The sequence below is a fragment of the Punica granatum genome, chromosome 3 (assembly GCF_007655135.1).
Source record: "Punica granatum isolate Tunisia-2019 chromosome 3, ASM765513v2, whole genome shotgun sequence".
Taxonomy (NCBI): Eukaryota; Viridiplantae; Streptophyta; class Magnoliopsida; order Myrtales; family Lythraceae; genus Punica; species Punica granatum.
Window position 1 is genome coordinate 11086467 of NC_045129.1, and position 16631 is coordinate 11103097.

The following is a 16631-nucleotide window of genomic DNA, read 5'->3' on the forward strand; positions in this document are numbered from 1 at the left end:
CAAATTTTTCTAAAAACGTTAAAATCTATATAAAATTTAACTGGGTTCAACTATGTTGGATGCAAATTTTAAGAATCAAACATAAATTGAAGCGGTTTTTTTAGGGCTCTTATTTTATTGTTACATTTTAATTTTTTTAATTATTTTACGAATTCTATTTTAGTTATTTTAGGAATTCTTAAAATTTTAAGGCCCAAGTCTTTCTTTCATTCATAAGCCAGACATATTATGAATTCTTAAAGTTTGCCTCCAACGTAGCCGAACTCAATTAAATTTCATAATTTTAATGTTTTCTAAAACATGCAGTTAATTGGTTTACCTAATCTGAAAAAAAAATGGTAAATAAGATGTATCAGTGTCTTTAAAAGTACGAATATCGACTTTAATTTACGCTTGACTCTTAATAATTGCGTACAATGTAGACGAACAGATTAATTCTAATCTAGGTTTCAATATTTTTAAAAATTAGATTGATCAGTTAACCGAATCGGGAAAATGGTTCGCAAACGAGACATAAGAGTATCTTTGAGGATATGTTTAAAAGAGTTAAAAAAATAAGGATTGAATTGAAAAGAATTGCACGTATGCAAGTCTAGATTCGGAATTACTTTCCAAAGAGATCTAATTTGGGAATAAGTTTCATAAATAAGTCTATTTGGGGCAAAAACTCAAAACAACTTATTAGTGCTTAGATAAATTTTTCAAAAAATGCGATATCCTAGCTCTAGTGAGTGGTCTAATAATCATCGTAACACTTGCCTCTATTGAATAGCTCTTAGATCTTGCGTAAATTATAATTCGTACCATTATAATTGGAATTTTAAATTAGATGGACTTTTAATAATTATTAGGAATATAACAACTTTAAAAAAAATTCACGTCTAGTATGGTTTTGTGTGAATATCGTAATTAATTTATTATTTATTTGGTTAGTTGATTTATTTATTTCAGTGAATGAATGAATTAAATGTGGCTTTAATTGAAGGCAAACAGATGGAAGGCGGTCGGTATGTGACCGTTGGAGGCCTTAAATGTGGCTTTTATTGAGGCTGGACTGCTTTGCTTCGCCTCACCTCCTATGAAATCAAAGCCTTCCGATTTTATTCATGTGAAATCGTTCCTTTCTTTTACGGTGTATATCTGAAAACTCAATAAATTCAGTTCAAGTCGGATCAGTCTATTAAAAGGTAAAACTCTTCCAATTAAAAATTTTTCATTCACAATATTCGAATATGAAATATTGCTTGAGGACAACAAGTGACGAACCACTTAAACCAATTCTCATTGCTAATCGCTCATGTCCTTTACGTTCAAGTTTTTCCTTCTTTGTTTATTTAGATAAGCCTCACAATCCTGCTAACAATCTATAGATGGTCTAAGACAGACGTGTGTTGCTCTATCTTCTTAAAAATTAACCTAATAATCAAATTCCATTCACAGTAGCATGAGTTATAATTTAATTTTATGTTTTTTTTTGGTGTACAACTTCGAGAATTTTACACAATATTCAAGAGTCAGAAATATTAAAAGGATTTAGCATTTTTGAAAGCGGATATTGAGCTGCTAAAACTATTTAATGGTCCTACCTCTTCAATATTTTCATTTCTCTTCTAGGTTTGCCCGAACACCCTCTCGCTCACGAGAAAATATTGTGAGTAACAGGTTTATCGCATAGTATTGTATAACAAAGCTTAATAAAAAAATTATTTATTTAAAAGATAACATGTCATAGATTTAGTATCGTTTTGACCGATGTGTTTAATAGTCATTGACTTGTAATATATGTCACGTAATATATTCGTTTCATAAAAGAATTTCTCGTCACTCACAGACCACATAGCCCATTTGAAGAATCTTTTATCTTTACACGTTTGTTTTTGTCTTATTATTATTTTTTTCCCAACACCCCATCCACCTGCAAACAAAATACACATACAAAATATTAACCAAAAAAAAAACTTACAGAGCCTCTAGCCTCTTTTAACAGTTTGCCCAAAAAGGTAATCAAACGGGGATTGATGTGCGAGAACACTTGAGCTGAGTACATAAGCACGTAATGCCAATAAAAATATAAGCACACGAAACACTAGTCTGCACCATAAAGTCAGTTCCTTTTGGATTCCTTCTTGATTAATAGCAACTGCAATGTTGTCATCATATCGCATCAGGTAAGTTCTGAGTCAGATTGACTACTTCAACAGCACTCCCATCTATAAACCGGTCAAGGTACAAATTAAATAATATAAAGAGACGTAAACCAACGTCTTCACACAATAAATATAAGCACACGAAACGCTGGTCAGCACTGTTTTTCTTCTTTTCCATCTATGGAGAAACGTAGAGTCCATCAACAACACTAATCCGATCGATTCAGGGTAAGATTTGTCTCCAATATTGTTATGTTATGCTTATTTAGTGTGGTCCTCGATTACTCCACGTGTTTCAAAAATCATCTGCTCTCTAATGATATTGTTTCAGTTTCTTTTCATTAACTAGGTTAACCATCAAAAAAACTTTAAAACTGGGGAGCCTAACAAGGCAAACGTAAATAGACTGGGCAAGATGTGCAAGAAATTGAACTGCAGTGACCAAATTGGAAATCTCAATTATTTTCTTTTGAGTTATTAGAGACACTCGTGTCAAGTAAGAGATAGGAAAATAGGAAAGGGAGTGTGGGAAATCCTACTGCATACTAATCCAAATGGATAACCCAACAAGTGCTCTCCGAACCAAGCTAGATAACGAAATCATCTTAATTTCCATGTCAAATGCAAGAGTCATTATAATGAACTTTCTCGATATTCTTACATTTTCTAAGCACTTGGGGGACAAATTGGTATTATTATTATTATTTCTTTTTTTTGTGAATCATAGTATCCGAAAGCCCAATTGGCCTAAACTAATCTAATTGAGCCGACTTGGCTTATTAAGGGGTAAAACTCTCTCAGTATGAATTTTCTGCATTCACAGAGACTCAAACTCGAGACTTTACTTAACGGAACAAGAGTCAAACCGCTTAAATCAACATATATTAGTTGGTATTATCAATTTTTAACTAGGCTCTCAAGAACATATTTGTCCCATATACGTGGGGGCAAAACACTTTTTGAAACAAAGAGGAAGTTTCTTGACTATTTATTAAATTCAAAACTAAGAAAAGTTTTCTCTCTCTTCTTCGTCCAATTTTGTTCCTGGATATAATAATTTTGTGAGTTAAATTGCACTGGTGGTCCAAAATATTTTATAAATATTTCATTATGGTTCAAAAATTTTTTTTCGCTACATGATGGTATAAAATGTTTCAAAATTATTTCATTATGGTACAAACTGTCAATTGGCCCTAACGCCGTTAACATTTTGCTGACGTGGAACGTCCTATGTATCACTTTTGTTACGTGGAACCAATCATAGTGCGCCACGTCATTTAAGAGAAAATAAAATATAAAAAGTCCAAAAAAATACAAAAAATAATACAAAAATACAAAAAAGAGTTAAAATTTTGAAAAAATAAAAAAAATATTTTTAAATTTTGAAAATTATTTTTAAAAAATTTAAAAAATTTTAAATTTTTTTATTTTAAAAAATAAATTAAAATTTTTTTCTAAAAATAAATTATAAAAATTATAAAAATTTTTAAATTTAATATTAAAATTATTTTAAATTTAAAATAATAAAAATTCTTTTCCCTTTAAATTTTCCCTTACCCGTTTAAAATTTCTTTTTCCCCGTTTTTAACCTTTAAAATTATTTTTAAAAGTTTTTAAATTTTTAAATTTTTCGAATTATTTAAAAATTTTCGGCCACGTCAGCAAGGAGGTGACACGTAGTAGCCACGTCAGCGTCGGCTTGACGGCATCAAGCTCGAGTTGACGGTTTGCACCATCATGAAACAACTTTAAGACATTTTGTACCATCATATAACCAAAAAAAAACGTTTTGGACCATAATGAAACATTTGTAAAACATTTTGAACCACCAGTGCAATTTACCCTAATTTTGTGTGACCATTCTTTTCAGAGTAAGAATCTCACACAATAAAATTTAAGAGTAATTCAATTGGTTGTTTACATGTGATTTAGACACCAACACTTAACAATTCGAGCTTTTAAGTGAATATAGACTTGAGTCCGTATAAATCTAATAAAAATTTAATATGATATCAAAGTTCAGGTTACGCGTATTTACGTCCACGCACGTATGCACACCCACACCACGTCATTCGCGAAAAAAGAGCTCGACTCGATATTAGTTATTGAGGGCGGGTGATGATGGAGCCGCAAGTATGAAGTTGAGCATAGTCAAAATAATTGACGAAGTTCCTTGTCACGGGATGAATCTGCGCAATTCCTTCCAATTTGAGGACCCATTTTGTAGTTTTTTTACGTAGTTTAGGGTTGGAGTATAAAAAACACCGGGGGCGGGGAGACCAGCCAGTCGGAAATATATGAGATCTCGCGTCTATTTGTAGTAGCTGAAGTTGACCTTTTGAAGCTCTTCATTCACGCACGTATGGTCGATTCTGATCGGTAAATAGAAAGACCCAAGACGACGACGAGGAGGCTGCTATCACGATTACCACTTGCCATGAAACGCAAATGACCGTGTCTGGTGAGGGTAGATAGAGAGCACATATTTCTTTTTCTTTTTTTTTTCTTTTTAATAACTCATCTGAAGTTTCAATTAAGAAAATATTATAGAGTACAACAAAAAGATCGAGGATCTCATAGATTACGCACAACAACAAAAGTTAACAGGAAGCAGTTACGATGAAAAGATTAGCGCTACATCCAAGCAACAAATTCGAAACTCTATTGACCCTGATTTAGCTAATCATGGCGCGAATGTGTTCGATTTCCTAGGAGAATGTTGGTATCGGACTTCAGCAAAGTGAAGGGAGAACAGGTGATGTCTATGAAGAAACTCATGTATCTCCACGGAAGCCTGATGACTTATTAATCCAAGAAATCACATTCTTAGAGTTAGATTCGATTATGAGAGAAGAGCTGAAAAGTGAAGGATTCGATGACGAAACTTGAAGAGCGGAAGAGCATATGTTTCTTTTATGGTCCAGAACCCTAACCCATTGCACGTCAAAGTTCACATAAGGGATTCTTTGAAGAGATGTAGCTTTCAGTGATAAACATCTTAGGCCATGCGATTAAAAGTGCAACTAGCTAAATGCAACACAAGGTGTGGTACAACTGATGACAAACTACACTTGCTTTCACACTGAGCAGATTTTACCTAAATGTACTGGTCCGACTCTTGAATATGAAATAATTTTATTCGACAGGAAGCAGAGGATATCTCATGACCTCTTTGAAAAAATTAAAAATGAAACTCGAATGTACTCGGCATATATAAGACAATCCTGCAGTCCTAACTTACTCAGAAAGTAAAACTATGAGGCGTGATACAATTTGAGAATTTCATACAATATATATCCGTGTAAACCTAATTCGAACTTCTCGATAATCCTGGAATTTCCATGAAAAAGATTCCCAGTATATAAAATATTTGAGCTCACCAATCTATCCGTTCGAATTTTTATAATTGAGATATATATATATATATATATGTATGTATGTATGTATGTATAAACTCAACAAATAATATGCTCTGTGAATATTAGCTTATAACCATGTTAAGGTTTAGATAATAAATGGTCGATATAAAGCCAAGTAAGATGCCTTACAAGCATTTTCTCAATGTTACAGATGTACCAGCTGTGCGTCTGCCAAGATACGGGTATCAAAAGCCGAGGCTACATATCTACATTCCTACGAAAATGATCATGCTCGTAACTCGTCAAATGTACTCATTATTCTAAGAAGTTTTAAATCAATGCTGAAGTTTGCCATTTATCTTTTTAACATTAGTATCTTATGCTTCCAAGCACGGCCCTCGTTTTAATTTAATTTTAATGAATTTTTTACCAACCAACATTTTTTTTTAGGTTTAACATGAACTGGGTACAAGCCCGCATTTGAGAAATTATTTAATCTATGTAACTTTTTAATTACTTTTTTAGAGACTTATAATACATTCGTGAATTGATTTAACGTTTCACTTTAAAACTTTTAAGGTTTTTTTTAAAATAATTTTTACAATTTTATTAAAAATAAAATAATAGATAAATAATGAAACTGTAATTGAGAATTGTAAAAATTGAACTTCCGAGTATTGTATAGTATTTTTTTTATAATTTTAACAGGTGGTTTAAATGCATAAGAAGTTAAGTAATACAGGAATCAAAAATTTAATTTCAATAATATAATCATAAAAAAATTTGTAAAATATACATAATATTGTTTATTATGAAAAGAAAACTCATCCAATAAAATTAAGAAAAACAAAATTGAGATGATAAGAATTAATTTGATTTGTTTGAGATTATTATTGCTAATAAAACTTTATAAAATTGCATTATATACACATGATATAAACACAAAATACAGTAGAAATAGTTATTGTTTACACTTAGACTTAAAATACTTAAGAGCATAATGATCATGAGAGAATCGGCTCGAGATAAGGCGTAAAGAGAAATAAGAGTAGAAAGAAAATATTGTAAAAAATGAATTTTCATGTGCTCTATTTATAGGATATACTATACATTGCATTAAGAAATACATTTTATATTTCAACGAAAAACTTTTGAATTATCGATAGAATTTTTAAATTTTCAAAAAAGAATATTCAATTATATTTCTAAATACAAATAATGTGGACTAATATCTACAATTCATTGAACCGATACATCCAAAATCTTGCAAAATTCATTTAATTCGAATTGGTAGATACATGAATCTTTTCTGCCTTTATTACACGTAAATGGACGGATATGTGAGTGTTTTATTAGAAACTTAATTTCCCAATCAGGCCAAGCGGTAATTAACCACAAGATGAGGGTTTGCAAAAGACAACATCTCATGAGCGTTTTTTGGGCTATTATATATTATATTAGATCAGAGAATTTTATTTTTCCCACCAAAAATAAAAATCAAAGAGTTTTGTATGGATTTTGTTTTGAAATCTCCACAAGTTGTGACACTATTATGTTTTTCTTATAAAACTTTGTTTCTATTTCGTAATGACAAAATTAATTAGAATTACAAAAGAATACATTCTTTAATGTTTTTCTGGGTTCTACATAAAAAAAAGAAAATGCTTATCCGAAATGAAATGATAATCTGAAAGGAATGAATTCGATCACTTTCATGAATTAATTAATCTGAAAGAAATGCAATTTTAATTTCCTCACTCTTACTTGTAGAATTTTTTCATTGTGTACTTATAAATTTCCACCAATAAAATTTTCCAACGGGTTTCATGATGATGAACTAATAAAACAATAAAATAGAATTAAAAATAAACAAATTAAAGAAAGAGACCCGAAAAATAAAAAGGAACAAAAACTTTTACAATTTTTTTAGTAAAAGATGCGATTTAATTTATAAATCCAATTTATTAATGAGAAATAATTAAAAAAGGAAACTCACAAATTAGAAAATAAAAAATAAAATTGAAGAACTATTTAAGAAAAAGGAATTTCTAATTCATTTACAAATCTGAATAATGGAGAAGAAATTTTTCTAAACAAAGTCATTTCAATTTTATATAAATTTTCTAATATTTAAATTTTAGGATGACTGCATAATTCTACAATAGTAATCAAGAGCTTGTTTGATGGTGGGTTATGAATGGTTATAGGACTGGATTATGGAGCTCTCCATAACCTTCTTTCTTAATCATCCATCACTCACAATCTAAACATCCGCGTCCAAAAAAAAAAAATACTCACAATCAAAACAAGCTTTGAGACTCTTCTCGTCTACCATGGGGTGGGGTGTTGGGGCAAACATGAAAGGAAAATAAAAATAAAAAAGGAGCTTTAATTAGTTTTAACAGTCTAAAATCAATGATTTGTTTGTCATCCTTAGATTGATGTCACATTATCAAATGATATCTATCTCTCTATAGGGATTTAACGTATAAAGCAATGAAAAATAGGTGCCTGTAGCACCTGTGATGGATAGGACCACCTTTTCTTTTTTTCTCTTTTAAAGAAAAGTTTCCATTTTTAATATTTTCTTTAATATTATCCAAAAAAACCATTATGGGTCTCCTATTCTCACATAATCAGTGATTCAGTAGGATGAGTTTTCCCATCCTTTGGGACTCACTCTATTCTTTGTTTTTCTATTTTTTCAATAATTTATCTATTTAAGTATAAAGACATATTTCAATGGTCGTCAATCAATTTAAATGGCCTCCTTTTACTTGTGATGTTACAAACATATTCTTTTTCAATGAAATGTAAAATTATGTCAATCTATTGACTAAAACTAATCGTGACTTAGACATTGACTTGGGTTTGACTAAAAGATATTTTAATGAATTTCGAACTCCTACATGCATTGGAAGTAGAGTTCATTCACTTAAAATTAGCAGGTGACTAAAGGCCTATTATATAGTATCGTGGATTTTTAATATAGATATTGTAAATTCAAGTGGAGATTATTAATGGGAGAAATGTTAACTTTTATACTGTATCGCATATTAATTAGCATAACTTTTGAGGTTACTAAATTATTAAAAATGAAAAGATCTGATTTAAAAAATTGGATCATTTACTTCAATCAAGAATTCATAATTTTTTTTTCCAGAGCAAAATTCATGATTTTTCCACATGACTCATGAGCTCCAGAGGTTTGTTAGTTAAAGTAGTCAAAATTCAGATATATGTATATATATATATATATTGTTTGAAAAAGAAAAAAGACGCTTTTGGTGGCTACATGCCCTCATGATTAAACAAAATAAAAAATTGTTCTATCAAATGAACTACGAAGATCACATCTTTTTATAAATGTTATCAGTTTTTTGAGAAAAATAAAGAAATTTGAATAAAAATATGATTAATAAGAAAATATAACCAAATATATTTTTCATCTTGCAATTCGAGGTGATGACGCAGTTTCTTTAAGTTTGGTGTTATCTTAATTTTTTATTATAGTATACTTTTTTAACAATTTAAATTAATAAAAAAGAAGGGAAAACAAATTTATCCATATACATAATACGTTTTAGCATGAAATTATATATATAAAAAAAGGTTATTGAATTAGTAAAAAAGGAAAAGAAACAATCCGTGTGTCTAACCTCGACTTCTTTGCCTCTTTACTACTCTTGAATCGCATAAAAGAGATGCAACCTTACCTTTTTCTTTTTCTTTTTCTTTTTCTTTTTTATTTTGGGCTTCCTTTAAAAAAATTTTCATCCCATCTTGATTAGTTCATTAAAACTATATGCAGTACTCTTTGTATTATTTTTCGATCTCCTACTATATATACTATTTTTAATTATTAATTCGGTTATTTATATTTCCAATCCAAGAAGTGTAATGTTTATAGCTATAAACATTAATCTATATACAATTATAAAAATTAAAATAACTCATGACGATTCCATATAGGACATAGAAAGTCTCTAATTGAGTGACTTTTAAAATTCTAACAAATCTATGCAGCAAATGGCGTCATTTTTATCATGCCACAATATTACCCACGAAACTCCAAAATTTGCAGTTATGGAAGTCAAAAAGTGCTTTATATTTATTTATATAAACATATGTATAGTGTTTAAAATATTATAAAACTTTCAATTTATTGATGCACGCCCCTTTAGTATCATCACCAGAGCAAAACAAAAAACACTTCTACCCTAAAAAAGAGAATTTCTTATTGTTCTGGAAGTTGGTGTGACGAGGAAAAAGGAACTTTAATAAAAGTATGATTAATAAAAAAGTAATTTTTTAATTAAATAAATTGCAACAACTTAAAATAAGATAAAAATTAACTTTTTCATAGACAAAAGTTAGTCACGACTAGATTTTATACAACCTATGTACCTGTTCAATTGTCATATGATCTTTTTAATACATATATACACAACAATTCTAGCATATGCATATATATGGGCCTTTCGTCTAGTAATAGTAAGGCGATGGAGAGCTGAGCTACAACCATGACATCCATCTCATAAGAGATGATATTAAGAGATGTTTATCTTTTCTCAACCACCTCCTGATCAGCGTCTAATGAGTTTGTATTCTTTATCTTTTTCTTTTCTTTATTATCCTTCTGTTCAGTTTTTTTTTTCCTTTTTTGGTACAACTTTTGTTCTATATAAATATGTCCCCTGTCTTGTGTTTCAACGAGAAAAAGAAATTGTGAGCATCTACATAGAGTAATCGGTGGTGGTACACCCCACAAGCAACAACATATACGTGAGAGTTCAGTTTTTTTTTTTTTTTCAATTTTATGGTTACTACATTTTGGTGTAATGCTAAAATTAGGCAAATCATGTTTCTCCGATCGGTTTACAAAGACGGAATCAAGTAAAATATAGAAATAAAAGACCAAAAAGATTAAGAATTCTATTTTATATTTCATATGCTTTCTTCTTCTTTTTTTCTGTTACAATTGCTTAATTTCTTCTTTCTTTGATTCATGAATTCATTCTTTCCCTCATCTTTCCGCCCGCTATATATCTTCTGCTCTAGCATTCTTTTATTGACTATCAAATGTACTGCTTCGACATACATAGTTTTATATTTTAATTATGATGTTGACAAATTTATGATATTAATAAATTCATAGAGGACATTATCTTTTCATCAGAAATAACATCGTAATAAAATAAAAAAAATAAAAAAAGCTACACAAGATCACAACTACAATGAAATGAAGATGTTAGCAAAATACAACTGGGAAATAATAATAATAATAATAATAATAATAATAATAATATTATTATTATTATTATTATTATTATTATTATTTTATAAATATATAACTAGCAACTTAGCAAAATATGATCGTGGGCAGCACGGACTATTGTATTAGTTTATTATAATGCCAACTCGTATTTCGATTCATCGAACTATTTCTAGAAATGGCATAAGATTTTGATTTCTTCGAGTTCTTTTCCAGAGCTGGGCTTTCTCACACTAATCACATTACAACTGCCCAATTTGGGCCCTAGCGGGCTTGCCAAGGCCTATTAGGCTTTGCTATTGCATAATACAGTAGTAACCTAAAAAAATCCAAATTTTACACTTTTTTTATTAATTTTAGCACGAATTGTTTATTTATCTTTATTTGGTATCAATTTTAGTACAACATCAATTTGCTCATTAATTTTAATATGATTGATGACATAACACTTGATGGTGTCACGTGACTCATAGAGGCTGATCAAATAGGTCCACATAATATTTTAAGGTACAATCAAGGGGCCAAAGCTCAAAAGAAAATAAAGTACACAAAAACTGGTACATGGAGAACCTAGTAATGCCACTTGAAAGAAGAACCTCAAAGTTCTCTGGGATACGAAGAAATGAAGATACCATGAGATATTTAAAGACATCCGAGCAATTCAGTCAGTATAAAGATTTCCCTTTGAATGTGTGAACCAAGTGTGCATGCCACTGATTGGACATGAAGACCCCAGAAATGTCACCTGAAAAAAGAGGCTAAAAGCTCTACGGCGAGAGATGAAAGATATGAAGATCGCATGAGAGATCTAAAGACAAATAAGCGAGTATTAGTTCTCCAAGACAAAATGATGAACTGGTATTATCTTTTCACTTAACTAAAGCTCCCGTTGCTGATAATCCCCGACGCAATTCTCACCATTATTCTCCTCATAACATTGCATCAAACTCGCAGCTTCTGTAGGGGAAACTTAAAACTGAGTACTAGTGTAAGTGCATCCGTCTTCGAAAAGATTACCCATTATCTATAAGGAAAAGAGAAATTAGATTCAGAACATGTTGAGATGTAGCTCTCAATCGATCACGACATTACTGCCATTGCACGATATAAGTGAAGTTGGTCCCGTCTACGTATATGGACTCTAGCATACTTAACTTAGCAGAGAGCATTTCTTTGTATTCATAAATAGGCTCGGAATGGAACAAAGAGAGAGAGCTGCCACTGGATGCGTATGGGGGTGACCAGTTGCACTTCCATGAACTCTTCAGGGTAATTCTCACCCGATTTCTCATATATATTACATCCAGACCTACTCTGAACATAGCTCAAGCTCTGCGTCCGATTATAATCTTGCTCAATTGGTCAGTCATGTTGTCATCTAAGTGCTGGAATTTGCAGCCTCTGAGGGTAGATTTCAGGCCAAACGAGAGCTTGGAGATAAGAAACACCCCGGTGGTGAGATCCATTTGTGTCTATGTACGGAAAGATCAAACTCTTAAATGTGATATTTAGACGACACTGTTGATCAAGACAAAGAGGTACAGAGAGATTTAAGGGGGAAAAAATTCAGATATATATATTTTACAAAACAATGGAAATAACTTATGCCCGAAACTCATCAAAGAACAAGCCAACAAGAATAGACCATCAAACCGTTCCGGTCGACTCCAGATCAACTATGCTTTGTTCTCCTTTTCATCCAGAGTAGCCTTTTCCGCCTCGGCTTTCTTCTCTAGTGTATTGCTAGGTTCAGTTGCTACCACTTCTGCAACTTCAGTATCTTTCTCTTGTTCTGCCTTCTCTTGAGCCTCCTCTACGGCAGCTGGAGCAGGTACTTCTTTGGGTTCAATGTGCGTCACAGACTTTTCAGTTTCAACTGGCTCGCTCTCGGCGTCAGATTCCTTCACCGAGGTTACAATTGCTGAGGGCTCTTCAGGTTTTGTCGGCTCCGAGGATGGCTCTTCGCTCTCTGTGGGGGACTTCTTTTCTTCATTCTACATAAGAAGGTCTCACTTTCAGAAGCCAAACGTACAACGTAACAGAACTCTTCTACACAGACTCGTTCCATGAACTTCTATTTTATTTTCCACAAATACAGAATCAAAACACGATAAAAACTAGCGAAAAATCCCTTGCTCCAAAACTTTTGGGGACGTTGTAATGTTAAGCGTTAACCAGTAAAATAAATGCAGAATGCACATCTAAGGCAATGAAAAAGCAGCACTTTTCATCCTCAGCCCGTACGTTGAATCAAGAAGAAAAGAACATAACAATTAGATAGTCCAAGAACAAAGATCTATAAAGTTCAGCCGGTCAAGGCCAAACTTTTGACTGGCCTCTTTCTAGAATCAGACAAAAGCATGCACATAACCACTCATAGACATTGGGAAACAACTCGTGCTCTGTTTCCTACCAACCGTAAATAGTCTTATGTTTTCTAATCAGAAGTTGAAAATCCTATGAAGACTGTAGATTCATTGACCCAAATCTGTGCCCGTCCATTTCAATCTTAGTTGCAAGAGGATATGGTTTAACAGTTGTATATAAATCGTTTAATTGAAGCTGGTCGATCATAAGAGCCCGAAACATCGGAAGGCTATGGGTATGATAAGGACATATTATACTTATATTTTATTGTGCAATTCATGTTAAATTATTATTAATTTTATAGAAATTATAAAAAATTGGTGCTTAATTATGTGTAGTTTGATATTGTAGGTTTTTGAGGATTTAGATGGAATTACGAGCAATATTGAGGAGTTTTACGTAATTTACAGGGAGCTAAATCATCTAGGCTGGCAGCTTTCGCCAAATTTGGGAGTCACTATATCTTTTGTAAATCTTTCTTTGTTTTGGAAAGAAAAAATATACTCCTTATGAGGAGATTAGAAGAACCCCTTTTTTAGCTATCTTTTACTATTCTTTTAACCTAGAGAGTCCTGGACAGAGTCTTGTTCTTGAACCATCACCTTGATCAATTGATTGGAAGCAAAACATTGTGGAAGAGACTACTCCTTGAAGGAATAATTGGGTTTTTGTTTTAAGATTCAATATCTTGAGTATACTGCTGAATATGAATTTTATTGCAATGACTCTTTTGAATTATAATTGTGTTTTCAATTCCATGATGTTCTAAGCTTCTTTTGTGGGAATATGATGAAACCCTAGGTAGCTAATATGATGATTGTAGCCATGTTGTAGGATCAATAGATGTGTGGATGATTCATGATTGCAATTCCTATAATTTCAATTATAATTCTTAATTGATTATAATTGTTAGAAACACTATTGATACGGGAGTTGATACATGGCTTGTTAGGAATTATTGATTAGACTAATTAGTTAAATGCGGAAGCTGCGTTAATTAGTTTAATTAGAGATTCTCCAGGGATTAATGCAATGTTTCTAGTTAGTTATTCGCTAAGACATTAGGGATAATTAATTTAGGACATTAGGCAATCATAGTACTGGAAAGTGTATAATTATAGTTTAGAGTCCACTATTAATTAGAGATGCGGGAGCGGATTAATTAATTAGGGGTTTAAAAGGCTTGATAAACTCACTTGAATGACCACATAGCAATTAATCTATATAACATGATAGCAATCTGATTAGTGAAACTATGGTGGATTATGTTTTTTCCACTTTCAATTGATATATTTTTATACAATTCTCTTTTTGCTCTTTGTGACGATTTATGTTGATTAGTAGTTAATTAGTTAATTCTCTCAATTTGATTGTCTAGATAATAATAAAATCTAATATAGATTTAGTACTTAATTAATTCTCGTGGGATCGACACTCTATTTATCACTATATTATTTGATCTGATCCAGTACACTTGCTGATATAATTCACGTTTATTTTTATATATATTCACAGCGGATCAGGTACTCCTTGAGCATGTATATGCAGAAGAAACAGGGTACGACTCATCTCTCTATATTCGGGAACACCAGCAAACAAACAAAGAAACAAACAAATGGACCGAAAAAGAATCCTACTACCCAACAATGCTAGAGCCAACGAGGATCCAAAGGCTTGGGGGGCCCACAGATAAAAAACCATCTTTTTTTCGTTGTGTCAGCAAATCAAGATCTGATAGAACTCTGAAGATTCCTCACAAATGTCAGTCCAACTTGAAATAGATTTCAGCCAAAGCTCCATATCAGAAAAGCTTTTGTTGCTCATCAAATCCCAATAAAGAAGGCACAAAACAGTAAAAAGGGCACAGGCAAGAGCAACCTTTGAATGTAGAAATATTATTTGCCGATGTTGACAGGTCACTGGATGCATAAACTAACGTGCCAGCTTCAATCAAGTTGGCTAAGCATAGTTTTTATTGTAATTAAGAGGAGTAGGTCCCGATGAATGACCGAACAACCTAGACACAAACATCGAATCTCCAAGTCAAAAAGACAAAAGGACACCAAGTTAATATCCCGATGTAATCAATGTTTATCGGAAAGAAACAAGACCAGAGACAAGACATATGAAGGACGAGCAGTTGAAAAGACAAGAAATGGCAGCTGGTAATACTGATAGGAAAGAGAGAAAGGGAGGTGCTTGGGGTGGGGGGGTTGGGAACTTACACAAAAAGTAATTAAAAAAATAAATAAAGGAATGTAGAATAAGAGGTGGATAAATTAATCATGGTGATCAGAACACAATGATGAAATACCATCATGGGCAGACATCACAAACCAACTCCGCATGTTCGGGGCAGATGATTGACTCACAGACAGAGGAACAGCAGTCCTCATTATTTTCCAAGTTGCAGCTTCAATTTCAACTCAATCAATTCATGATTCCACCAATCATGAGCTAAAGCTAAAAACGGTCAATTTCCACCTTCTCGATTGACTAGCAGCAATCGAAGAGTTTTCCACTGAATTTTTCACTCAGGAATTGTGCCAAAAATTGCAATTGATCCTAGCAGTTCTTCAGTTTCATCGAAATCGGATAAGCCAGAAACTCTAGGCAACCGGAAATTATCATTTCTATACAAAGTAATCAGCCAAAGGACGAAGATCCCCGGCGTCATCGCAAAACGTGCAAAGCAATCGGAAAGTGGAACCGTGACATTACCTCCTTGTTGAACAGGAGACTCAGGGACCGGCGCTTGCTTGCTTGGTCGTCGACCTTATCGTCGTCCACCACGATCTCCTTAACTCCTTCAGTGAGCTCCAATACCTCAGCCGCCACTGCCGCCGCCTCGTCCTTCTTCTCGACCGTCTCTGGCAAAGTGACAGTGGACTCCACGGCCTTCGCCTCTGAAGCCGTGACAGCAGCAACCTCCTGATCCTTAACGGGCTCCGGCGCCGGAACCGGTGGCTCGCCGGCATCGGCGCCCTTCGACACCTTCGGCTTCGTCGCACAGCCGCCCATGGTTACCTTTCTCGGGCTGAATTAAGGAAGAGGAAACGAAATCTCTGAAAACGGGCATGGAAGAAGAGAGAGTGGCGTTATATATAAAAGGCGGGGAAATTGAGGCGCCTGCCCCCTTTTCTTTTTTTCTTTTTCTCTCTTTTTTCGGTCGGTTAATAATTGATAACAAATGGCCCAAAAAATTATAATGAATTCCTTAATTTCTTATATTTTAACAAATTACTCATGATAAATATACAAACTTGTCCTCTTCTTGAAATATGCTTTTGAGGTGAACATAGAAATGCAATTAGAGAATATGGTAGAACAATGTTATTAATTTTATATGATGATTTAAATTAGAAACGTTATAATGATATACGATAATTTTATAAAATAATCATTCATAACCTATCTTTCCATAATCCGCCATCCAAACAAAGCTATTAAAGAAGAAATTTGTTCTCATGACCTTTTACAATC

At 32.5% G+C, this 16631-nt stretch overlaps 1 protein-coding gene across 1 annotated transcript; it reads right to left on the bottom strand.

Annotated features, from left to right (window-relative positions):
* Positions 1-12256: 12256 nt before the first annotated feature.
* On the bottom strand, positions 12257-16265 carry LOC116201372 (major latex allergen Hev b 5). Its single transcript, XM_031532593.1, has 2 exons — positions 15870-16265; positions 12257-12775 (listed from the first exon to the last, which is right to left on the bottom strand). The coding sequence occupies exons 1-2, from the start codon at positions 16167-16169 to the stop codon at positions 12458-12460; spliced, it is 618 nt and encodes a 205-aa protein (XP_031388453.1). The 5' UTR covers positions 16170-16265; the 3' UTR covers positions 12257-12457.
* Between the last annotated feature and the right edge of the window lie 366 nt (positions 16266-16631).

Bases quoted from the DNA above. Each gene is read 5' to 3' on its own strand.
- LOC116201372 (XM_031532593.1), bottom strand. From the start codon at position 16,169: ATGGGCGGCTGTGCGACGAAGCCGAAGGTGTCGAAGGGCGCCGATGCC. The intron at 12,776-15,869 runs GTAATGTCACGG...CTTCTTATGTAG, and splicing joins GTCTCCTGTTCAACAAGGAG to AATGAAGAAAAGAAGTCCCC.